The 25,386-nt window shown below is 45.7% G+C and overlaps 1 protein-coding gene across 1 annotated transcript; it reads right to left on the bottom strand.

Annotated features, from left to right (window-relative positions):
- Window positions 1-23,387, bottom strand: LHX2 (LIM homeobox 2). The gene is made up of 5 exons (XM_065695759.1): window positions 22,484-23,387; window positions 19,767-19,969; window positions 18,629-19,011; window positions 10,224-10,429; window positions 1-3,011 (listed from the first exon to the last, which is right to left on the bottom strand). The coding sequence occupies exons 1-5, from the start codon at window positions 22,712-22,714 to the stop codon at window positions 2,724-2,726; spliced, it is 1,311 nt and encodes a 436-aa protein (XP_065551831.1). The 5' UTR covers window positions 22,715-23,387; the 3' UTR covers window positions 1-2,723.
- Window positions 23,388-25,386: the final 1,999 nt, after the last annotated feature.

Here is a 25,386-nt window from a genome sequence, read left to right as displayed (position 1 = left end):
TTCCAAAGAAATATCATTTCCATTTTTGTTCATGTTTTTAACAGAATTCCAGACTAATACATCAAATGTGGAACTGTACAAGTATGTGAAGAAACATTAGGATTGCAGTAGTAAAAAAATGTACAGCATTCAAAACCAACAAGCTCTAAACAACCAAACAATACCACAGGATTGAAACAGTCATGGGGATAACATAGGTCATCGGAGCCAGAGAGTGAATCCTAATGCACCTACATAAAGACCCTACATAGAATATTGTCTCTTATTTATATGCAAAATCCCTGATTTGATTAAACCAGACAATTTCTCTAATTGTCTCTTATAGGTTTTAGATAAGATTAACACCAGAGTATTCCCCTTCATAAACGTCAGTTATTTGAAAAGGCAATATTGAGAATTGATTTGAAAGGTATTTCCATCCGTGAGGATTCAGGTAGTTAAAACACAAGATCACAAATAATAGCACTGCAGTTTTAAAGAACACTTCAGTCGTTATGCGCTACATTTGCCGTAACACTTACGAATTCAGGATTCATTTCTTTTGGAAACTGTTTACAACTTAATACACAGTTTTTTTAATTATGGGCTGTATCCATTTAACAGTGGACCAACATTGCCTTTTACATCAAGAAAAGATCCAGCTAAGCATGTAAAAAAATATAGTCTCCAAGGTAATCGACAGTGAACAAAACATTACATACAGCAGAATCTCTGCGTCTGAGTATCTCTGAAAGGCGCATACGTACTCTTTTACAGTCCACTAACCAGCACAGTTTCCTTATTAGACATTTATCTTATGAGGAAAAATGTCTTGGACAAACCTGTAACAGTTATTAATTCGACCCAAATTATCCTTTTTCATGGTGCATCATTGTGCATAAACTTAATGAACTACGCTAAGCCTATTGGTTTTAGTGACCAGAACGTAATCCTTTTCACACATTTTAGCTGGTTAGAATTTTTTGAGGACTATCTTGCTTTTCAGATTACTCACCTGTGGGGTTTTTTTAAGCTGAAGTGTGAAGGTTAATAAATGGCCTAATTATGCCAGCATTTCTATCCCACAGTGCTCATGCTCTGTGATCTCTCACTGATCTCGACAGGAATTTGGTTTGCACAAGAATCGCAAATTTTCAGCTGAGAAAGCTGAATAAACGTAGAGCTTTTAAAACCAAAACATTGTGACCAACGGGTCTGGTCTACTGAATCATCTTTGATGCACTGAAGAGGGCAGAGAACATGAATCTTGGCACCTATGTTGCTGTTTATTTGGATTAATCTTTTGGCAATTTTGTTCCAATGGGAATGATGGATGAGTTTTAGAGAGCCAGACATGTACAACCAAACGTCTGACTGAAATCCACTGATCATAACAGGTTTGAAAAGGAATAACCATATGCATCTTATGTACCACTCAAAATCTATAAGACTACTGGGCAAACAGCATGGTGTATACTCATTCTTGTACATATTTAAACTTTGCTGAGGTATTTCTTTAATTACAGAAAAGCATCTTTAAAAACAATAGAAAAAAACTCAAAATACGAGTTATATTCTGCACAGATTTGGGGTGGAAGAAGGAGTTCAATTGTATTGAAAGTTCCTTAATCATTAAAGGAATAACCACTTTTATTAGTATCCTTCATGTCATATTTTTCCTTGGCTTTTTATTCCTTCAAAGCATTACAAAAAATGTAAGGCTGTGACTTTATAAAACGTAATTTTGCCTTGATTTTGCCCACCGGTGTTGTAAAATAACCTGAAACATTCTGCCTTTTTCCTAGGGAAAACTGTACCCAGTGTCTACCTCGTAAGCGGATGACTGTGGCCACAGAGCTGTTGGGTACCCTCATGCTCGCCTCCCCCATGAAATGTCTTGCATAAAAGCAAGACTGTTCTCATAAATGCCAGCTGAAGTCAGATTTGCTTCACACAGCAAAATTAAGTATAGATTTTCTGCTTGATTTTTAACATTATCTGGTAAGTTCTACCTGTAACTAACAGTTATTTCTCTACACTGAGGATACCTACACTGTTGCACAAGGTGGACTTCTCACCCATATGTGGTGACAGGAGGAATGCACACATCATATTTAGAGTTTATCCTAGGCAGATACTGTGTTTGTAGTGCAGTTTTCTAATCTTTTTAAATACAATCAGCCTATCTGGATTGTGACACTAGTGTTAAATGTAACTGCAGCCATTACCAAGTAGTTTCCATAAGTGGTTTTATTACTGGTTAGATTTTACAAATTCTGGTATTCGAACAGACTTCGACCTTAAAATTCTAAAACAACAAAGCAACCAATGAAAGGCTTAGGACTATTCAAAGTAACAAATTCTTAACATTTTTGCCCTGGTCATAAATATACAGAGAGAAAAAGAGAGAAGTGGACATGGAACCCAAAGAATGTAGATAAAACAGTATATAAGGCACATGGCAGTCTTTGAAAATACAGAAGCTTTAGCCAACTTAAATTAATTGCTGTTTCCCTTGCTCAGTCCACAAAACTGTACAGTTACACAAATGTTGTGTTGCAATAGATCTTCCAAGTTATTCTTCAGTCCATACTCCGCAATACCAGAACACTACATTTCCTTCTGTTTTTTTTAGGAGAGATCCTAATTGTGGTTAGTCAGTTGCTCAAAGCCTCTATTAAAATACACTTGGAATTTCAGCTAAGAATAATTTCTTTTTTAAAGAAATTATTAAGAAAGAGTCATCAGAAAAGATTCGTAAGAGTCGTCTGTGAAGGACTTCGAGATTCATGAACCTCAAGACTTCCGGGCACTGATGTCAAGACAGATGTCACAGTAGGCATAGTAGGATTAGTCAAGTCCGTTAAAGTAGTGGGAGTGCTGGATGGACTCATGGAGGCATTGGATATTTCTGAGGCAGGACCTGATGGGGTCCCTGCTTGGAGTGTTGAGTCTGAAGTCTTATCCACCCCTGTGTTTTCTTGACGTAAGAGGTTCCGTCTGAATTTGGCTCGAGCATTTTGAAACCAAACCTGAAATAGTTTAATATAACAGGGTAGCATTTAAAGAACTGCAGAGTTTAAAAAAGCAAAAGCATATTCACAAATTCACCAGTGCTGGAACTGGGGAAGATGTTTCCACTGGTAACATGCTAGAAAAGTAGCCCCAGTCATGAGAAATGTCCTCTGCCTGCCTGCAAAGCATTCCTCTTTCTCTCTCCTACAATCCTGTATAAACGGTGTGCCTGGGACAGGAGTGGATTGAGGATGGAGGAGGAGAGTTTTTCTGTGCTTGGAAATTTGGCAGCCCGCACAAATCCTTAATTTCCCTCAATCCCAGAAGTATTTGTCTGGATTGGGCAGACATCGAGCATCAGACGGATATAAGAGAATGAGTTTCAGCACCCTCGTATCTCCCATCGTAGTCCATACCCCATCGTAGCAGCAGGTGGCACAGATCACAGCACCCTGCCTTTCTGCGGGCCCTGAGCACTCTCCCAGGAACCTTCTCATCCCTCAGTGTCTGCAATGGTCTCACTTTTCTAAAAGGACTGTCCCTCTTTCCTACTCTTCTCTTACTCTTCTTTCTCAAATGCTTCAGCTCCATTCACCTAAGCCAGTCTCCCTTTTCAAATGTTTTCAGTACTGGAATGATATCATAAAAAGAAGCTTCAATGGTATTAAAGACCTGCATTGCATTAAAAATTGTCATTTCATTAGAAATCATATCCACATACAGAATTTTTTCCAACATTGCTACTTCTTCCATTATTTGATTATTATCTAAGAGTGAAGGCTAAAAGCTATGACTTCATCTTTCTCAGTTAAATTTCAGTGTTTAGGTCCAAGATAAAAGCTTTCCACTCTCTGCAGGATTTCTTTAATGACAAAATATCCTTCTGACCTATTTGAAAACAGATAAAATAAAATGGATTTGTGAACTGGCATGAAACCGACATACAGCAGATCCCTGCGTTCAACCTGATACATGTTGCTACCAGGCAATTTTACTGCTACAAACTAGCTGAAATTTCACTGTTCTTATTTATCAGAAGGCCTCTGTCAATCTTACATTCTTTACAATGGACTCAGTCTTGCTGCTGCTGTCCTCACTTTGACCTGCCAGAAGGAATAGGACCGAGTCTTTGCATTCCAGATGCAATGAGCCTCATCATCTCTTTATCTGTCAGAGAAAGGAACTGAATGAGTGAAGGGGTCTGCTTCATTGTACGGTATCTCCATCAGATTTCTCTCCTGAGGTCTGCAGGGGGAAACTGAGTGTGCGGAACTCTCGAGACCACACTGACCTGTACAGAAAGTCTGACTTCTAACTGTGAAACAGCACAGCCCTGCCACGGGATCCGCTTTAAGTCACTGACAGAGGAGCGATATGTAAGTACGAGCAGTCCTGTGAGGTGTTCGCCTTGCGCTCTCTGCGTGCCAGGCATGGGTGGAACTGATGAATGCGTCTGATCTGGCTTTTCTCCGACTGATTTTCTTCTCATCTGCGGATGCTCCAGCCCCAGATTGTCCCCAGTGAGTGCTCCTACTTATTCTCTGGAAAGCTTTCTCCTCCAACCAAGGGTCTGTCAGGTGCACAGTGTCTCCTTCACACTCTATCCGGGGAATGCCGTAAGGAAATAATCCTCAGGCACAAATCCTAGCAGTGGCCATGGGAGCTGCATCCACGGGCCATACATAAATCACATCCCTACAGGTCCTCTTCTCTGAAAATTTCGTAATTTAAAACAGTATGTTGGCATTCCCTTAGTTAAAACATTTAGTTTAAAGACTAGTTATCAGTTTCATATATGACAAGAAAACAAGAATCTCCTAAACTAACATGGATAAAAATAGACTTGTGATTTTAAAACAGTCCACAGTAAATGGGTAAACCCATTAAAGGCCAGTGATGTGTTTCGCATTAGGCAAAGCCCAACGTGGTATTTTTGCCTGGCACCTTCACAACCAGCACCCTCTCCCGTGACTGTTCATTCAGAGCCATGCAGGAAGGGAAGCATGGGAGGGTTCTGAGCAAGGCTGGGAGCCTCGGTGCAGGAGGTGCAGGTGAAGCAAATCTGCTCTGCTTGTTCAAGCCACAAAGTCTCAAGCACCAAGTAGCTAGGAATAGGGGAAAAACCCCGCAGTTTGGACATTTGTGGGGTATTTTTACCTCTCAGTAAGAGATCGTTTATATTTGGCCCGCAAAGTAATTTGGGTTTGATGTTTCTAATATACATGCCAGTGACCGTGAAAACAATAATACATATGGAGGTGAAATGGAAGTTTAAAGCCTGCCACTGTTGATCTGTATGTGTACCACAGTTATGTAGTAATCAGAACAGGCAAAACCACTAGTCCAGTTGCATATACACATACTTATGCATAATTTCACACTTCTGTTCATTAAAAATACACATTTCTATAAGCAATAGTCTCAAATACGAGCAACATTTCCATCCCTGTTCCCCAATTTTCTTGTTTTAAGTGTGTAAAACTGTAGAAGGCACCATAAGTATTCTGTTTATTTACATTGTTCCTAAACATCCAACTCTTCCTTAACCTTAAAAAGGTGATAGACCCAGTAGTATTTTTTCTGTTTGTGATTTGAAACATGTAGCATGTAAAGTGAGCAAGACTATTAGTGTTTATGCATTCCCCTTTATCTTCCATTAAATATGAAAATCTGTGCTCAGATGCCCTCGCCTATGACCATTCATGCTGCTTTCAGGAGCTGCACATATAATATGGTTCTCTTTTTAATAGTGGTAATTCGTGTAGACGCAGAAAATACTACAGTCTCATAAGTATTATTAAAAAATTGAGATTATACGACTACTTTCATTTCCTTCCTCACTGAGATATTATCAAGGTTAACCAACTAATGGTTATAACGCTCTTTAAAATTGTCCAATAATAACTACTGAATTATTACTGAAAAGGCATCTAAATATTTAACTGAACTTCTGAGAATACCTTATGACAGAAAGGGATAACACTATCACAATAGTGATCTTTGGTTACACATGTACGATATGAGAGACTTCACATTGAAGAGTAGTGAAGGAATTACAACTACTGTTGTCTGAGTTGTGGGAACAGGGCCTGCTGCCCTGTGCTGTTACCCAGAGCTGTGCACAGCAGCATGCAGGAGCTGCCAAGTGAGGCTGCCCATGCATAACGGCAGTAGCACCGTGTGCTCCCACTCAGGCCCTGCACCTGTAACGGTATTCCAGTAAAGCAAAGAAATAACAATCCAAACATACATAACTGAAAGAATTGTTCCAGAAGGACTTATCTCACATCAATTACACAATCAGGAATCGGGTCTTCAGTACTGAGGAATAAACAAAATCACTTGGAAGTATTTAGTGGTTTGCTGTCCAAATGTATCATCATAAGGCTGAGCTATTTCAAATCAAAGGGGAAAATATGGACCAAAACTCCTGCTGGAAAATAAAAGCAGCTGCAAGACCCACCACTGCTGCTACCACATTCTGGCTGGCGGGGCTGGATGCTTGTAGCTGGGCAACTCAGCGGCAAGGGGGAATAACATCTACCACAGTTAAAATACTATACTATCTTTTCAGTGTATCTGTGTAACTAACTCTGTCTCCATCAAGTAAAACAGGAATAAAATAACATCTCCATATGACAGGGAAGGATTGGAAATAAACACACAAAGTATTGTATAAGGATTTGGCTACTGCACTGAATGGGATCATCTAATCACCTTAGGTAACTAGATTCTTGTTTGTAACACTCACATTGTTGCAACTGTTATGTATTAGTTGTATGAATAGCTTGTGCTAGAACAAATATTCACACAGCTACCTGGAGCCATTTATGTTTACTGAATTTTACTAACTAGCAAGTAGAGAAACAAAAAATAACAGATGTTGCACCACAAACCAAACCACGTTCACTCTTTGCACACACATTCTGACTACTCTGTTGTAATTAGTGCGATGTTTTAGGAATAGGGGCTCGGTGCAGTGTGCTAGTCCAAAGCAAATCTTCAGCACAAGGTAGCGCAGGGTACCCGTGTGTGACTGTGGAGATCTTCATGCCTGTGGACTACTGGAAACTGAATTAGCCAAGTCCAAACACAGGCAGTAATCTTTGTGGGGTTTTCATAGCAACTGTACTGGGGACCAATTCAAGAAAGAATAGGCAGTGTACATGATACCCACTGAAAAATAATGCTTTGCGTTCCTAAACTGCTTTTGCCGTGGATAATCACATCCCAGACACCTGGGAGAGAAGAGGTACATTCCTATAGCCAGCAAACCAGAGCTTCTCAGGGCTACCTACTTCCAACTTCCCTTTCTAAACTCACAAAAGGAAATATCAGTTCCCAAAAGAGGAACATTTATGCCAGTTAGTTAGCTCACAATTAGCTGGTCACTTTAATTAGGAATGATAGCTTACAATAATGGGCTGGTGTTCCCCAGCTGCAGTACAGGAAGTATATGAATTAAATTGCAAATATAAAGCTAAATTGGAATGAAAATAAATGAAAGTAGGGGTTAAAACTTTAAATAGTCTTACTGTGATTGTATTGTGGTTACTTAGAGAAAGTGGCCTGCATTACAAAGCCACTGAAGGAAATATAATTTATGAAGCAGTATGTTACATTTCTATGCCATTCCACTTCTGGACATGTGTAGCTAATGACTGTAATATAAAGCAAAGACAGAAGTCAGGTCTTCCAGATCTGATATCACAGATCATTATGACTATGCTAAATTCTCTGCTCATCTACAAACAAAGTACCCCCATTACATGTTATGTGGGACTGCCTATACAGTAAGGGCACTACAGCTGTCTCTAAATCCCTAGGAGCATTACTACTTCTGTTTAGGAAGTACACTGCTTTCAGAACAAGAGAATTTGTTTCTCCTGATCTGCTGCCTTGCATTTTCTATCAAAATATATTCTATGAAATGTGCAAAGACCACAATCCTCCATCAGCTGAACTGGGATCCGAACATACAGAAAATACAGAAGCTTACAAATATGCCTAATAACAACACAGGGAATGCGGAAGATTCCATACTACTGCCACGTATGCACGTACGTCTGGGAGTCCATGCGCCTTCGGTGTGTAAGACAGACTAATGCTAATGATGCCTGTTTAGATCAATAGTGTCAGTGAATTACCTTGTGTTCAGTGACACAGACAGAATGCCAACCTTTCTGGCTCTAAAGAATTAACAAGTGACAATATCTCAGTAACCAACCCCAGGAAGAGTTTTCCCCGGCAAGGAGCAACCTTGAAACTCGTATAGGTGAACTTCAGTGTTTGAAAATTTGCCTCTCACAGGTTAGAGATAAACCAGTTGGGCACAAAAGTTCTAAAATCAAAAAACAAGTTTGTTTTTTCCTGGCCCAAATTAATTTTCAAACAAAAACTCCAAGAGTACAGAGAGTGCTCATAACAGACAGGAAAACTCCAGCGACACTAGACAAAGTATCACTCTGAGCCATGGTCTTGAATTGCCTCCAGCAGCTGGGTGCAACCCTCACCACCAGCTATTACCTTCCACCATTCTTCAGCTAAAGGAGTGTTTAACTGTGAAAGTAAAAGAAGTGAAACACCAAAACGATAAAAAAAGTTTAGTGGAATTGTAAGGGTCTGCCACAAAAAAAGGAGGAACCACTAAGCACCTTAAAACTGCATAATGTGGTATGTTTCATATGGAAACAGAAGCAATGAAGAAACTGAAAGAGGAACTGATGTGTAACAGAGGTGTGGAGTCCAATTTTGCAGAGAAGGAAATACATTCTGGAAAGGAAGGAAGAAACAGAGACAGTAACTTGGAAAAAAGATGGAAGGAAAGAGCCAATAGGTGAAAAGAGAAGAGAGATGGAAGTCAAAATTGGTGTGGAATGAGGAGAGACAGCACAAAGATGATCAAGAGAAAGAGACTTTCTAGATACTGATCTCATTTCTTAAGGCACTATGTGAGATTTCTCAGATAATTCAGGTGTGAGTACACCGTAATGGACAGAACAGATATTACTGAAGTGTCTAAACTCTGAGGGTAAAATAAAGAAGTGTCAAAATAAGCATAGATAAATGCACTAAATTACTTCACCCATGTGTGTGGATAAAGGAGAGCTGCTGTAAGAGCTGCTATTTCAAGTGTTTGGATGTGCACTGGGTGTATTGGAGGAATCTGCCACCACCACAAAGCAGCCTCACAAAAACACCCCAAAAAATCCAGCTATGGAGGATGTAGCCAAGACAAGTGGTTATGTATGGATTTTCATTAGTAGTTTTTACTGGGAAGTATACAAATCTTTTACTCCTTTTTCTATTGGGTATTAATACTGTAAGGTCCAGAATCTCTCCAGGGAAATCAGTTTTTCCCAATATTTTTTGTCTATTGCCCTCCACTTGCCTGTGGATTTATGGGAGCTGCCCATGATGCTTTCCCAGGAGCCTGTCTCTTTGCCCATCTGTCTTTACGAAGCTCACACACTATTTTTCTACAATTAAGACCTGTTTAAAAATTTCAGCAATAGATCCCAGCATACCATGGTTCCTGTATGCTCAGATTTATCTCTAGATGTAATTAGCTGGATAAGTTCCCATTAAAACTGACTTCTTGAATCAGAACTATAAATGAAAATGGAGCTGAATCAACTAATATTCTCACCTTTGCTTCCAATAATAGTTCAAATGGAGCACATATCCGTGAAGCAAAACAAATCCAGCTTTCAGAGAAAAAGTACTTTTAAAACGCATTCTAAGTTACTAAACTGTTAGTTGTTAAACTATGAGTTAATCTTTAAAAAAAAAATTTATATCCACTCCAATTATGAAAGAAAATATATCCTCCTTGTCCTGATCAAATAAACTCAAACTGCTGACTAAATTCTTATGAAGTTCACAGTAAGTTCTAAATTAACTGCTCTCTGTATTTACAGTGAACACACTAATTAAACTAATTCAGTTTTTCTTACAGCAGACTGGAAGCTAAAACATGCACCAGAATTAACTACAGGAGAACAATGTGAGCAGTAAACCTTCCCAACTGCCATTAAAAATCAGACCCCAAGTGATGTGCTTGGGTTCTGAAAAGAAATCACTTTTCTCATACTCTCTAGGATTTACCTGAAGCTTCACAGAAGATATGAATGATTAAGAAAAGCTTGGAAATCAGCAAATCCTATGGCAGTTTAAATATAAAATTGATCTCTTGTTTACTTTTCAAGACAAAAGACTCCTTTTCTTACCTGAAGAACTCTTTTGGTCAGGCCGGTTTTCTGAGCTAGCTGTTTCAAGTCCTTGGCATCAGGATTGTGGTTAATAGCAAAGTATGACTTCATTGTCCGCAACTGGTGGTGTTTGAATGATGTCCTCATCCGCTTTGTTTTTTGATTGCTGGGGTATTGCTGGTCTCTATCCAGGTGGTCACCATCGTTTTCATTGCAGCTTAAAGCTTAAGGTAACAAGAGGAAAAAGCATGTAAATACATTGTTCTGTGGCCAACACTGTTTGCAGTCCATCTGAGTGCAGCACTTAACACACCATGGGATGTATCGTGCTGGTACAAATCCTGCTTGTCTTCCCCTCCATTTCATAGAATCACAGAATCAGAGAATCATTTATGTTGGAAAAGACCTTCAAGAACATCGAGTCCAACCATTAACCCAGCACTGCCAAGGCCACCACTAAACCATGACCCTGTGCACCACATGTCCATATCTTATAAATACCTCCAGGGATGGTGACTCCACAGCTTCCCTGGTCACTGTTCCAGTGCTTGACAGCCCTTTGGGGGAAGAAATTTTTCCTAATACCCAGTCTAAAGCTCCCCTAGTGCAAGTATCACTTCTTACTTGGGAGAAGAGACGTCCCTCACCTCGCTCCATCCTCCTCTCAGGTAGCGACCGAGAAGCCTCTTTTCTCCAGGTTAAACCCCTCCAGACCTTCAGCCATCTGTGCTCCAGACCCTGCACCAGCTCCATTGTCCTTCTCTGGACATGCTCCAGCACCTCAATGCCTGTCTTGTAGTGAGGGGCCCAAAACCAAACACAGTATTCAAGGTGTGGCCTCCTTAGTGCCAAGTACAGGGGGATGAACACTGCCCTGGTCACCCTACTGCTGATACAAGCCAGGAAGCTGTTGGCCTTCTTGGCAACCTGCGCACATTTTTGGCTCATATTTCAGCATCTTCTACGTTTCCCTTACAATAACCAACCTGCAAGGACCCTGACCTGCCTCTTTATAGCTTTTAAAATGTCAGGTCCATTTCCTTTCTTCTTCCCTGCATCTTCACACAGCCTTTCCTCCACTTTCTGCTCATAGGACAGTAGCTGTCCTCAACCCCATAAAGTGTTTAGTGTACTTTATCACTATAAATTGCATTGTAAGGTAAAAAGGAAGCTGTACAATACAGTCCACTTAAATCTCAATGGAACAGACCAGTTAAAATTATAATTATTTCCTCCATCAAACTAAACCCTGTAGAGTACAAGAGAGACTAGTAAATGAAACACTAGAAAAGAAATAAAGTTTGTGGGTACAAGACAGCAAATTATGACTGTAATTTGACTAGCTAAAGAAATAAAGCTGCTAATACAATGTATCACTGCCACATGAAAAAGATCTTTTTCCTTATCTATGTGTTTGGATTTCCTTTTTAAAATATAACTATTTGCAAATACTAGTTTGAATGATCAATTCTGTTACAGCCTTTGAAATCATGGAATGACACCAACAGATACGTGTGCAAAAATCACCCATAAAGCCTGTAAAGAAGGTCTATGAGCAAGGAACATTACAATAATTATCAAGTAGTATTAAGTGTTGAGTGCCAAGTAAAATAATCTCATAGACCAAAAGTAGTTTGTAATTTATTTTTGCATAGAATAAACCATAGAAAATCTCTTCAAACAACAGGAAGGACCAAGCTTAAATCCACTAAAAAAAATCAGGGATATAACTGAAAATTACCTCTGACTGATATCAATTTGCTTTTTCTGTCTAATATCAACGTAGTTTTAATTGTGAATTATTGGTGAATTTCTTAGACAGAAAACCAGATTTCAATTGTCCGTTATTGCTGGTTCCTTACAACTAAGTACATCTCATCGTCATGTCTTTATAGTCTCCCTTTAAATTCATGCTTTCCATCAAAGGTTTTCAGCCCTATTGAAAACATATACACATTCTGAAAGGCATGCATTAAGAACAGTTTTTAAAATAAATACACAAAAGGCAGGTACTCATCAGTAAAAAGGCACACAGATTCCATAAACAGCAGGTTTGCAGCATGTCCAGGAGCTGCTTTCCAAACTTCAGCATTTCAAACCCTTCTAGAAAGATGTGGCACAGTATAGAGCAAAAATCCAACTCTAAGACCAAAGCCATGTTTGTTTCATAGAGCTAGAAAGTGTCAGAAACCTCAAACTTTTCTGTGTGTTTCTGTACTCTTATAAATTAAATAACAGCTTAAAAACCTCTGTGCTGTGCATAGAAATGTGTGTATGTGCGTGTGTGCATGCATCTGTGTACATTTGTATAAATCCTTTCCAGACCTAAGCAGCTTGTGCCAGATTCTAGCAGTAAGAAGTATTTCTGCTTGTTTTCCTGCGGCATGGAAAGACTGGAAGCACCTGAATTTAAAAGGTGTAAGATGCTTAAAAGGAGATAGTAAAAATGGGGCATTAATGGAGCTGGGTGGAATGCAGCAAAACCCTTCCTGGTTTAAGAACTAGTTGCCAAACTGGGGTCATGGCATGTACTCCAGTCTCCTTCATAGCTGCAATTCCTGATGGAAAGAATACTGGGATGAATAACTAAAACTATATTGCTCATAGCAAATTCTATTATGGAAATGTAAAACTGAGCAGCGCTCGGTTTTAAAATGTACTCACAGAGTCTTAGGTATTAGTAATGGAAAAGACCTCTGTGCATTATCTGAAATACTTTCAAACCCTCCCAGAAATAACAAGGCAGAGATTTAGGAGGAAACGCATCAAAATATCTGTCTGAAGGACGGAGGTCTGTTCGTGTTAACATGCAACAAAACAAGCCCTAAGGCTGCAAGTGGTGGGATCTTAACCAGTCCTATAAAGAATGAGATACAACCAAGGAAATAAAAGTGATTTAAACCCTCCCAAAATGGAATGAGGGTATCAGCTTTCCATCAAGCCCTGATAGAACAACAAACAAGTTACTCCTTGAATTTCTCATAATTTTACCTCCTCATCTGCCAAATAAAAAGTAATAAACCAATAGTAAATAGGTACCACTTTAGACTGGAAAATAGTGTCTTTTCTATGCAGGAAATTATAGAACAGATTTTGAAAGCACACAAGGGTGCTGCTGCATGCCTTGTGCAAGTGGTTTCGGTATCCCCAGGCATCACCTGGTATGACATAAATATCCCATGTCAGTGCCAATTCGCCTCCTGTATTTGGTTGTGGTGCCTGGCACCACCTCCAGAAATCGATTCTATCCAGGCTAATACGATATGTGTCTCTCACAGAGTCGGAAATGTCTATGAGTGTTGCAGGCCCAGAGATGCAGAACAGGCCAAGGGTGTACACATGGGGAGGTTTTAAGAGCTGAGGAGTTTCTGCAAAAGTCATCCTGGTGGAAGACTAACGCTGCACACACCCCTCATGCAACCCTCTGTTTTGCAGGCACTTCTTTCCTGTGCCTCTGTGGTGTCCCTGCGTATCTCCCAAAGGAACTGTTGCACTATCCATACATAAGGTTTCCATTCAATTGCAGTATCTAAGGGCTCCTGCTGGGGGTTCAGAAATACAATTGATGAAATTCCAGTCGAATAGAGCAGTCTTACATTAACTAATGTTTCATTCCTATTTCATGACAAAACAAATTCTGAAGTGCTAAGTCTCTTTTTTGACCCTAAAACATTTCTCAAGGCCCTTGTGCCCTTCCCCAGCCCCACATCCAGGTTATTGCTCTCCTCATCTCACCAGCCATCAGCTCTTCCATCCTCCTCCACCAGCATCACGACACAAACGGCCACTCAGCCACAAGATGGTGATGTCCAGGGAGAACATCACTGGAAACTGAGATTAAAACATTGTATTTTGACACTGGTGACCAAAATAGCCTCTGCAGAATACCACATAATACAGCCTCTAAAAACAGTGACAAGAGTGTAATGCAAGATGTGCCATTATCCATGTGACAAACAGTGTTTGAAGAAGAAAACTTGGGAGCACTGTTTCAAGCTCATCCCCACGTGTTGTGATTTGTGTCGAAGCATGTGCTTAGTAGTTAGTAGGTCACTAAGTAAATGGCACACGGAGAAGATGGGAAAGAGGAATTTCCTTTGGGGCAACTTTTGTTCTTAGTAGCTTGTGTTTGACATGTTAAATTACCAAAACCAAAAAGGCAAACTAATCCCGGTTCTAGAAGAATGATGAAACGAGACATTTGGTGCATGCATCAGCTCTCCATATTCAGTGGCTCAGGAACATACACCCCTTTCCTTCTGTAATAAGAGACAAGGGGCTGTTTTAACCTCCTGCTGCCTGGAGAGGGAACTTGCGATTAACCAGACCGTGCAGGGGTGCAGCCTGATTTGTTGTCTGCAGGAGATTTAAAGGACTTTGTGGTACCCGCATTCCTGAAGGGGACAAAAGTAAGACAGAGCCCTCTGAATGGTACCTGGGACAAGAAAAGAGAGAGTGTTTCTCCCTGGTAGAAAGAGAAGACACTTGGAGAAGGCAGATGCCCAAACTCCTTCCCACAACTGGGATCAAAAGGGGTGAAGCTGTGTCGCTTGGAGCAGACAGGGAGATATCCTCGCTGCTCCTGGGGCAGCACTGAAAGGCGGGTGCCTCTGCCAGGCCTTGGGAGAGAGACACCGAAAGCGCTGCCTCAACCTTGACATTTCGAGAGTGTTTCTAGGAAAAGGAAGATAAAGCCTGTCCTAAGGAGTGCCTGTCCCCCAGGCTGAGCATCACAAGGCCACGAGAGAGCAGAGCTGGGACTAGAAACCCTCTTTCCCTCCGGCCTTCCCCATACGCCTCGCACAAAGGCGCTGAGTGTCCCGCCGCCTCCCGGAGCTGCTGCAGGCCCGCCCCGGTGCCTCCAGGGGCAGAGAGCTGCCCGGGCCGGGGACAAAGGGGCCGGAGCGGGGCCGCGCCGAGCACCGGCTGCGCGGGGGGAGCCGGCCGCGAAGGGCTTTTCCCCTCAATTAAGCCAACTGAATGGCGCTGAATAGCCGGTGCGAGTGCGCGGTAATTCCCTGAGCGCCACGATTAACCCGGGCAGCCCCAGCCGGGCCGGGGGAAGGGGCTGGCTCCTCCCGAGGGACCCCAGCTCCACGGCAGCCTCCCCGGGGAGGGAGGGAGGGAGCGGGGTTAGGGTCCCGTTCACCCCTCACGGAGCTGGCACTGTCCCGGCCCTGACCCCAGCCCCAGCCCCCGGGGAGGGGCCGGATGCACCGCGCCGCGGAGCGGGCAGAGGAGAGAACTCTGATTTCTCGCAGGAAACCGCTGCAAACACCCCTTATTAAGCTGCAACTCCCGTTACTCGCTCTGTATTTGTAGTCGCAGGAAAGCTTATTCTAAGCTTTTAGTCCCAGGGGAAAGAAGGAGAGAACGAGAGATTCCCTCTCCCAGACTTTCCAGGCTTTTCCCAGTTTGTGTTGGGATGCAATCAGCCCCGTACTCTCGCGAAAGCGCGTTTGGAGGCCAGCTCCGGAGGGCCCTGTGGGGCGAACCGAGCCAGCGGCCCCCGGGGAGGCAAACCCAGCCCGGAGCCGCGGCCACCCGCTAGCCAGAATGCTGCGAGCCTTCCCGCTAGCAAAGGAAGGAAATCGCTGTTAGTATCGTCCCTGTTTGCACAGATTATGGGTATTTTATGAGCCCGTCGTGCCCCAAATTTGTGACACTTTGGAGGATATTTTAGTGTCTTCATGTTAAAGACAGACTAGATACAAATGAATAAAAAGCAGCCACTGGGGGAGGTTCGGGGTCTAACCACAAAGGGAGTATTCACAATTCTTTACAGGTGCTTCTGTGTTCAGCAAGCTTTCAGCCATTGATTTACTGACCTAAAAAAAGAAAATACCCCATCAAACTCCATTCCAACAAGTGAAAGAAGAAATTATGATCACAGGAACACACTAAAAAAAAAAAAAAAAAAGAAGAAAGAAAGAAAAAGAAGTCTTTTTGAAGTTTCTGCATCCTTCTAAGCTATTTTCCACTTGTCAGGCTCTATCCACATCTAAAAGCCATCATACCCGTGCAAACGGGGTCTCGTTTAAGTAGGAGGGGGGTGGGGGGAAGAAAAAAGTGCGTCCCATCCGTGTTGCAGATGAATACTTGCTGCAGTTCACGAAATAATTCCAGTCTCTGCTCTGCCGAAGTTTACAGTCCCCCTTTTCCCACCACCTCTGGGTGTAGGTTTATTTACACACAAACTATTCTACAGCAATTAATCAGCAACAGATCCCCTCAGAGGACAATATTGGGCCTTTCTAAGAAAGGAATTACAAGTTTCATTAAAAAGAGAAACTGTCCCACTTGCAAACGGTTTCCCTCTAAAAGGCACAAAATCGAAAGCTTTGCAATAATACATTAGTTTATGAATTTCTACATCTACAAGCAACCCAGTCGCATTTCCAAGATCAACGGAACTTCTTATCTTTTAAAACAGTCGATTATTGGTTTAGTAAATAGTTAAGTAGATAAATAGTTTAAGCTCAGAAGCCAAAGGTTCCTCAAGGAAGGTCTCACAAACTCCAGCTCTAAACACAAATTAAAAGACCAAAAATCGGAGGGCAAATATTTTGGAAACGAATTTCAAAGAACGTGGTTATAAGCGGTTTGTGTGGGACCCAGGGAATGGGAAAGGCTTTCCCGGGTTCTGCTCCCAGCCAGGACAGAGCCAGGATTCGATTTACAGGTTCTTTGAATCTGAACATCTGCCTCGCACAGGGAGACAGTAGAAGGACAATTAAAATCTAATCCCTCCGAAAAGGAGACGCTTTTAGACGGGCAAGATGCGTATTTTATGTGTGTTTTAAAACTCAGCTGTTACTAGCGAGAACGCCACGTACACCTTTCATCAACATTCACCATTGGGACCACTACTGATTTTTGCACCACTTCCAAATTACTCAGCAATTAGCTAAACCAACAGTAGCCGGCAGTTTTGTTCCCGAGGAGCGTTTCCCTGTTCGAGTTGCGCCCTTTCTCCCTGCCATTTTCAGTGCAAACCGCTCGATTTCGGCGCAATCGTTTCCGGTCCTCGGGTTCTCAATCCCGCATCCTACCCCACCCCGGCTCTGGAGCTCCGGGCGATCACAAGTACAACCCTCCCGGGGTCCCCCCGTGTTTCTCTGGACAAGTGCGGCCGGAGAAGCGGCCATCGGGGCGGCTCAAAACCCGCAGCAAACTTGGCCTTCCCCTAACGCCCTCTCCGAGGGAATTAAAATAAATGTTAAAGACAAATCCGCGCCCTTCGGGACACGTCTGAACTTCAGAGATTTAAAACAAAAAACGTGCTGGGGACGGCGGAGAAGCGCAGCCGGCACCGGAGCAACACAACGGAGGCAGCAAACGAGTTCTGCCGGGCGGGCGGGCGGGCGAGAGCGGCCACCGGGGAGTCGGGGTCCGACGTGACACACACACCTCACACCTCCCCCCCACTACCCCGCCATCCCCACCCCCACCCCCCACCCCCCCCCCCGCCGCCTGGAGATCTTGTCGCAAAATCAAGATTTAAGAACCTTTTTTTGACCAAAACCGTCTCCGGGCTGCACACGGGGAGCGGCGCTGGCAGAGCAGGCGGCCACAAGCGTTCTGGTGGGCAGCTACCGGATCAAAAGCAGCGAAAGGATGGGGGGAGTGGGAACGGGGGGTTGGAAGGGAGACTGGTCGGATTCCTTTGCCTGCAAAATTATAGTGCTGCGGGGGCCGGGGTGGGGGTGTGAAGGTTAAACGAGGAAACACAGTAGAAAGTTTGCTGCTCGACGCAGAGAGCCTGAGAGACAGGGCTGCGGCCCTGTTTGCTCCCGTTCTTCTGGCTGCTTGTCCCAGTGGCAGGGTTGTGGGGCTGGGGAGGGGGTGCTGCGGGTGTCCCCACTCTGCCTCGAGTCACATCTGAAGAGCAAAACTCCAGACGAACTTGTCATAGTGTGAGCAGCCCCCAGGCTGCTGCAGACACCTGCTGCCGGCCCCCCCTCCATCCAGCCCCCTCCCCGCCCCCCCGTCACAGGGAAACAGCCACTTTTTTACTCCCCCCTCCTTTTTCCTCCCAAAACTCTGAGGTACAGGAGCTCAGGACAAGGGCAGAGTAATTCACCCATCAGCAGCCTTTGAGTGTAGCCACTAAAGAAAATTCACAGCTCTCTGAAGTGCTAACTTACAATCTCTGGTTTCCAGATTTTATTTCAGGCTACACTCCCCCTTCTCCCCCTCCTTAACCAGATGACCTTGCTTCAAAACATTTTATTTCCAGCTGAAGTGAAAAATGCTAACATATTAGCTTCTGTAATTGCAGTTTGACAGCACTTGATCTCAATAATTATGCTGCAGCTAAACTATTATTAACGGTTTAAGCTAAAATAAACGGAAATCCCCCTTTGGAAGTGAACAGAAACAAACCATTGGAATCGTTCGGGAGGAAGACTGGGGTCTCGTACCTGCGTTGTAGGCTGCCAGGTCCGCCCCAGGCCCTGGGCTCTTCCTTTTTCTGGGTCTCCCCTTCTGGACAGTCCCCACGCCGTTGTAGTAAGGCAGTCCCAAAGTGTTGGCAGAGCCCGCTCCCAGTGCTGGGCCCTTCCCAGCGGCTACATCCGAGTGGTTGAAGTGCACCTGGTACTCCCCCTGGATGAGAGTCTCGAAATGGAGGCGGCAGTACACCAGATTGTCCTTCATCCCAAAGTGGTCGCCGGTGGTCAGCATCTTGTTGCAAGTGGTGCAAGTGAAGCAATTTAAGTGATATACCAAATCCCTGGCCCTCATGACCATCTCGGAGGCAGAAATCCCCAGGTGACACCTCGCACATCTCTGCACCGAAAACCTCCTGCAAAACAGAACGGCCAGAGGAGACGGTGAGAGGCGCACCCCTCCCTCCCCCCCTTGTCGGGTCCGCCCGGAGGGCGGCAGAGGGAGAGGGGCTGTGGGGCCCGGGGCAGCGGCACAAAGCCAGGCCGTTTGTGGAGCGGCTTCGCTCCCCGGGCAGTGCCCGGCAGCCGGCCGGGCACCACGGCCAGGACCCCCAGGGGACTCCGTCCCATTTCCTGCCTCGCACCGCAGCTCCTGCCCCTCCCGCTCCCAGCGGAAAAACGCCCTGACCGCCGCCCGCAAATTCCCCCGGGACCAGGAGCGGTCCCGCGCACTGCCAGGCCCCGGCGGCCGCCATCGCCACCGGGAGAGGAGCCGGCTCCGTGGCAGTGCCCGGCCCCACGGAGGGACACAGGCTGGGAGAACGATCCCTTCCAGGGTGAAGGGCTGCGCTCCGCGCTCAGGCCTCGGCCGTCCCGTTCCCTCCGCGGTCCGGGAAGGCTGGGCCGCGGAATCCGGCTCGAAGTCCCCAGTGCCCGCCTGCAGGCGTGGGGAGCTGAGACCGGGCCGTGCCCCCTCCCGAACGCGAAGCCCATCCCCACGGTGAGTTTCCCTCTCCAGTGGGAGGTTTTAGGAGCCCACAGCCCGGCCCGTAGGGACGGTGTACCCACCGCTGTCCCCTTAGGATAGGGTCTGCTCAGTGTGGGGTGCCCTGAGCAGATCCCTGTCATCCATCATCCCCCTCTCCCCGTGGCAGCTGAGGGCAGGCTGTACCTGTAGTAATCCTCCTTGCAGTAAATGCTGCCGTCCTTGCTGAAGCAGGTGAGCTCGGACTCCAGGTTGAGTTTGCATTCACAGCACTTCAGGCAGCGCATGTGCCACTGTTTATCCACAGCCAGGAGGTAATAACGGTCGGAGATTTTCCCCCCGCAGCCGGCGCACAGGGCAGCCCTGTCACTGCTGATGGAAGGCATGGTCTGTTGGGGGAAAACAATTACAGACCGTTAGCAAGAGGGACAAACTCCGGTGTGCTGCTGGGCATGCCCCCCACCCCCCTCCCCGGTCGGGGCCGGACTTCGTTTCCCGCAGGGGCTGGCAGAGGAGAGGGGCTCCGCGTCCGGAGCTCGGCCCGGGACCCCCACCTTCCCGGGGGCGGGACAAGGGGACCCCCGCGGGGCTAGAGAGGGCGTCCGGATCCGGCCACTCATCTCTTCCCTTTATTTTTTGTTGGTGGATTTTCCAGTCCCAGAACAAGGAAAGATGCTGTTCACAACGGGCGCAATAATCACCGAACAGGGCAAATCACGGATAGTTTTCAAATTTATTGTTACGACTCTATTGAGAGTGTCTGCGCGGTTACTGCTCTGTGCGTGCTTGTCTGCGCAGCGCGTCCGCGTGTGGTGTAAACTCCGAGTGAATGACGACCAGGGCACGGGGCAGGCTCCAAACCACCGGTGCCCGGTCTGCTCCCCGGTATCGGTGAGCACAGCCGCGGAGAAGGCGAGCGGCACTGACCCGGGTGCAGAACGGTGGAGCGGGAAAACGAAATAGCGGGAAAGGTGTAGGAAAGAAAGCAAGGGGGGGGGGAATAAAAATCAACAGAGCACTTTAGATTATGCCGGGATAAACTTAGAAGCAATAAAACTAAATGTAACCCCTATATAATTTAATAGTTTAGTGTCAAATCGCAATCCAACCGAAACCTTGCACAAAACCGAATACATACATATTCTCTGTCGACTTCTATCAAAAAAAGAGAAAGTATTTGGTGCCGGTTAAGGACGCTGATTTCTTTTAGCGGGCACCTCAGGGCAGAGCTGGGGCTCAGAGCAGAGCTCGTTGCTGCCCACCGCGTCCCAAATGCCCCTTCCAGCCCCGCACCATCCGGGCTTGGTCTCGTGCAAAGGGAGCCGAGCCATTCCTGCACAGCTGCGACAAACACGCGTTTGTTTTGATGCAGGCCAGGGGCAGGAGTTGCTTGTTTACTTCTACCTCCTCTCGAGCCCGAACGGGCAGAGCTAACGGGGCAGAGCCGAAGGGACCCGAAGGTGCTTTGCCAGCCGGCGCTGGAGCGATATCAGCGTCCGGCCCCGCGGGGACCCCCCGTTCCACGTCTGCCAGGGCTGCGGGTATAGAGAACCGCGGCTCTCCCTACCACAGCTTCTCTGCCGAAGGCACTGACCGAGGTCTGCTTGGCGATCCGTTTAGAACCAAAGCAGTTTCCACTTTAAACGAAATACAGTTTTTCTGCTTTGCTTTTCCGGTAACAAAAAAAAATATTCTGAGATCCAGAAATGGTATTTAAGGAGCCAGTATTCCAACCCTCTATTTGTTACATACACATGTGTATGCATATACATTATATATAGATATATAAAGGTATATATTCCAGGAAAAATAATTTGTTATTGCTTAATTGTACGGAAAAATATTAACTTTCCCACAGAAAACCAAAACCGTTTAGACTAGAAATCATGTTGCACCCTTACAGCATAAAGGCTGATTTCCAGCCACTATTTCGGGTTTAAATATTCTCACTGTCACCATTAAGTAAATTTCTACGTAGCATTAAGAGAAATAACACATACTGATGAAGTTCTAAAACCCGAGGACAGATAATCTTTCTTGCATGTGCCCGTATCAGCTCAGAGGACACCATTTAACCAAAGTAAGGGATTATTTCACTTCAGAATTATAATTTCTTAATTACAAAAAAAGTAGCATATATAAAATGTTGCCTCAGTTAACAAACTCCAGAAATCTCTTCCACTTTGCCAGCTTAATGCCTGTTAGAAGGATGCATCTTTTGCTTATCTAGATCTATTAATACACAAGCACTACGCATCAGCAGGCACAACATAAAAAGTGGTAAAGTTATAAAGATTTGCATACATCCGCCTCCCTGAACCATATCTTCCAGTTCTGCTCAACAGGGCTGCAAACCCACCGTGCATATATATTAAAATTATTTTTTAAAATCGTAACTTTAAGGCACTCCAGTTTATTTTATATAGATATAAATGCTATCAAGACTCCCTCAGCGTAGACATCCTACCTGAAAAATAACACGGAATTGGATTCTTTGGTGTTTGTGTTTCCATTCTGCAGACAAAAAATTCACTGTGCCAGAGCGTTATCTGTATAAAAGCATACTTTGCCTCTTCCCCAAAACTTTGGAAGGCCGGACAGGCTGGGGGAAGGGAAGGAGTTCTTGGACGCTACCAAAAGGCTGGTCCCACTTTCTGTTTTCTCGCAAGAGCAATGTTCCTTTTACCCGAGCGTTACTATTACTATGCATATTATTAATAATTAACAGTTTCATGCCTTTCCCCACGGTTTTATTTAATCTTTTGGGGTACCCTTTTGCTTAATTTTCTTCTCGTTTAGCATTTTGCGTAGGTTTCCCCCCGCTCTGTTATTTCGAGACAGAAGCTGTATCTCTGAGGGGTTATGTTTAGGGGTGGAAGGGCTCCCCTTCCCTCGCTTCCTACCGTTTCGGTCTCTCCCCTGTCTATAGCCGAGCTGATGGCCGGTGCTTCGCTCTTGGTTCTCCGATCCATCTCGTCGATGACCCCGTGCATCTCTGAGCCGGACAGACTGTGGAAAAGCATCGCTGAGGAAGCAGAGGAGGAGGCCCCGAGTTGCTGCTGCTGCTGCTGACAGTTGTCGGGGTCCCTGCAGGAGCCCAGAACTTGCATTAACCGGAGCCCTCCCCCATGCATCTAGCACGGTCGCCCCGTCTCTCCTCAGACACCGGGATTTTCACCCCGGCGCAAGTCTCCGGAGCGCAGGGCAGGCACGAATCCGAGGTTTCAAGGGGATGGGGCGCAGAAAAGGCGGGCGAAGGGGATGAGGGAGAGGGGATAACTGGTGGTGTAAGCTTCGGGGCTCGGGTCTAGTCTGTTGCGCGGCCCCGGAACATCCCTCTAGGAGGCTTCTTCAGTGAAGGGCTCATAGCCCCAGGTGCAGTCCCAGGCTTTATGCTGTGGCCCAGCTGGCAGCAAGCTGGGAAGGTTTACGGTTGGGAGGGATTAATAAATAATAGAAATATAAAAAATTAAACCATCTTCGGTGAGAAATAAATAATAATAATAATCGAAAAAAAATAAAAAGAACGACAAGCCCCCTACATCGTACTGTGCGAAATTTCGGGGTGGAAAGCGAGGGAAAGGGAGGCTGCAGCAGGCGGAGAGCGGGCTGGTGCTGCAGGGAGGATGGGGCGGATGCCCACCGTACGCACTCACAGTCCAGAGGGCTGGCAGCGGCGGCAGCTCGGGGGCAAAGTTTGCTCCTTCCCCCGCTCCTCCCCCAGCCCGCGGGAGCTCATTGGGAAAAGAAAAAGCCAAGGGGAAGGAGGAAGAGTTGGACGGGCACCAGGTGGGACGGCCGCTCGGCGGCCCCTCTCCCCGTGACGCGGCGCGGCGCGGCCCGCGGGGCCCGGGGCGGCTGCCGGCGGGGCGGGGCGTGGCGGGAGCGCAACGGCGGAGCCGGAGCCACCGCCCGCCGCGGAGCCTGCGAGCGGCGCGTCTGCAGCCCGGGCGCCGCGCGAGGCTCCGCGCCTTTTCTACAGCCCCTCTGACATCATGTCCTGCCCCGCCGCCATTGGCTGCCACCGCGCCCGGGCTCGCCGGCATGTGCTCGCGGCCGGGAGGAGCGGGGCCCGCTCAGCCCCGCGCCACGGCGCGGCCCCTGCCTCCCGACCCGCGGCGTGCGGGGTCCAGCGGCGTTGTCGCATCCTGAGCCCCGCCGCGCCCCGGGATGAAGGCTGGCCCGGCGCCCACAGCCGCTCCGCGGAGCGGTTTGCGTTTGCCGCTGGTGACAGCCCGCGACGAGTCTCGCCGTGGAGCAGCGAAGAGCCTACCGAGGGGAAGGCGCCAGCGCGGGAGAAGTAACGGGTCAAAAGTTCGTTTACGCTCCGAGATCACGGTATCCCCGATAGTCGTTACTAGTTGAACGCACACAACGACGCCCGTTATGAAAAACATTCACCGTTGCAGCGTAAGAGTTTATGTCATTCAAGTTCGTGGAGCCTTCCCCGACTGAGGCTGCCCGCTGCCTGTGCTTCCACACAGGCTGTAGGAAAGCCAGGCCAGGAAGGTCTCTGAACTTGAGGAGAAGCTTCAGGAAGTCTTCAGAGAAGACAAAGAGTACACAGGGAAACGGTTTGTGGTGTCTAAATATTTACCCAGAAGGTGGGTAGTAAGGAAGGACTAATTAGTATTAAAGATGTCAAATATCACACTTCTAATGATGTTAGCAAAGGTAGCACAACGGAAGGTAAATGTGAATGCACATCTGAGACCATGAGACTCGCTACTTAATCCGTGACTGCAGCTCATTGCATCACAAACCGCAAGGTTTGTTTCTAAAATAGATTTGCCTCTTACAGGTGCAGTGCAGTTAAGACAATCTTTGCTACAATTGGTATTACTCTGTTCATATTTGAACTTGGCTGGTTTCACATATTCCGTTCTTGCAATAACCTGGCCCTTTTGTTATTGTTCTGTTCTGTCGGGATGGCTGTGGGTACCTGAATGTATTTGCATGTCACAAAGGAGAACAAGGTGTCTTCTGCAAAAATGCCCATGAAATAGTCATAAGAGCCCTCAGGACCTGTACAGGATGCGAATCGGTTTGGCATCTGTTGGTGCTACCCAAAAACTGGCTTAAAATCAGACCTTGGAAACAATGGAAGTTCACGTTTCATCCAGACTAGAACTCCGCAACAGAGTTAGAGAAGCTGCAGAGGATTTATCTTGATAAAACGATCTTTCCCTTCCTCCATTAATTTACAAGACATTTGACATACTGCCTATGATGGGAGATTTGCTCCAGCAAGAGCTGTGGGGTGTTACTCACTGGGCACCATGCACAGCACTGCAGAACACCCTGTTGTTCTCGTGACTCACACCGTTTGCTGTAGATACCCTCACCTCCATGTGTGCGGTACTGTCCTTAGATGCCTTAGTGCCGGTTTAATTCCCTATCCCATACCTGATTACACGCATTTTGCAGTTAGGAAAGGTCACGGACTCATGCACTCTGTGTAACATTGCTAATTATCAAAAAGCTTGTATCTATTTAACAGAATTAAAATACAATATTCTATGTAACAGCCTTGCCTAAGTGGCTGGAACCAGTAATACCAATAGCCCGTTAAGAAGGGGTGGCGTGGCCCCTGGTTCACAGGCTATCTCGGATTATCTTCCTAATGGATATACAAACACACGAAGACACCCAACCCTTGCTACCAAAACACAGGGAGAGTAACAGAATGTAAACATAAAGCTGCTAACGTACACACTGACACGTGAATGACATTTACATTGTTCAGAATAAAATCCAGGATATTCTTGAATAATGAGCCACAGAAAAACTGCTATAGCAAAATAAT

The sequence above is a fragment of the Lathamus discolor genome, chromosome 15, assembly GCF_037157495.1.
Source record: "Lathamus discolor isolate bLatDis1 chromosome 15, bLatDis1.hap1, whole genome shotgun sequence".
Classification (NCBI taxonomy): Eukaryota; Metazoa; Chordata; class Aves; order Psittaciformes; family Psittacidae; genus Lathamus; species Lathamus discolor.
This window is presented reverse-complemented; position numbering and strand designations above follow the sequence as displayed.

What these genes read in the sequence shown, in the direction of transcription:
- LHX2 (XM_065695759.1), bottom strand. Translation starts at nt 22,714, where the DNA reads ATGCATGGGGGAGGGCTCCGGTTAATGCAAGTTCTGGGCTCCTGCAGG. An exon ending in ACAGGGGAGAGACCGAAACG is followed by an intron (nt 19,970 to 22,483) that starts GTAGGAAGCGAG and finishes TTCCCCCAACAG; the next exon opens with ACCATGCCTTCCATCAGCAG. An exon ending in TGACCAAAAGAGTTCTTCAG is followed by an intron (nt 3,012 to 10,223) that starts GTAAGAAAAGGA and finishes AAACTATTTCAG; the next exon opens with GTTTGGTTTCAAAATGCTCG.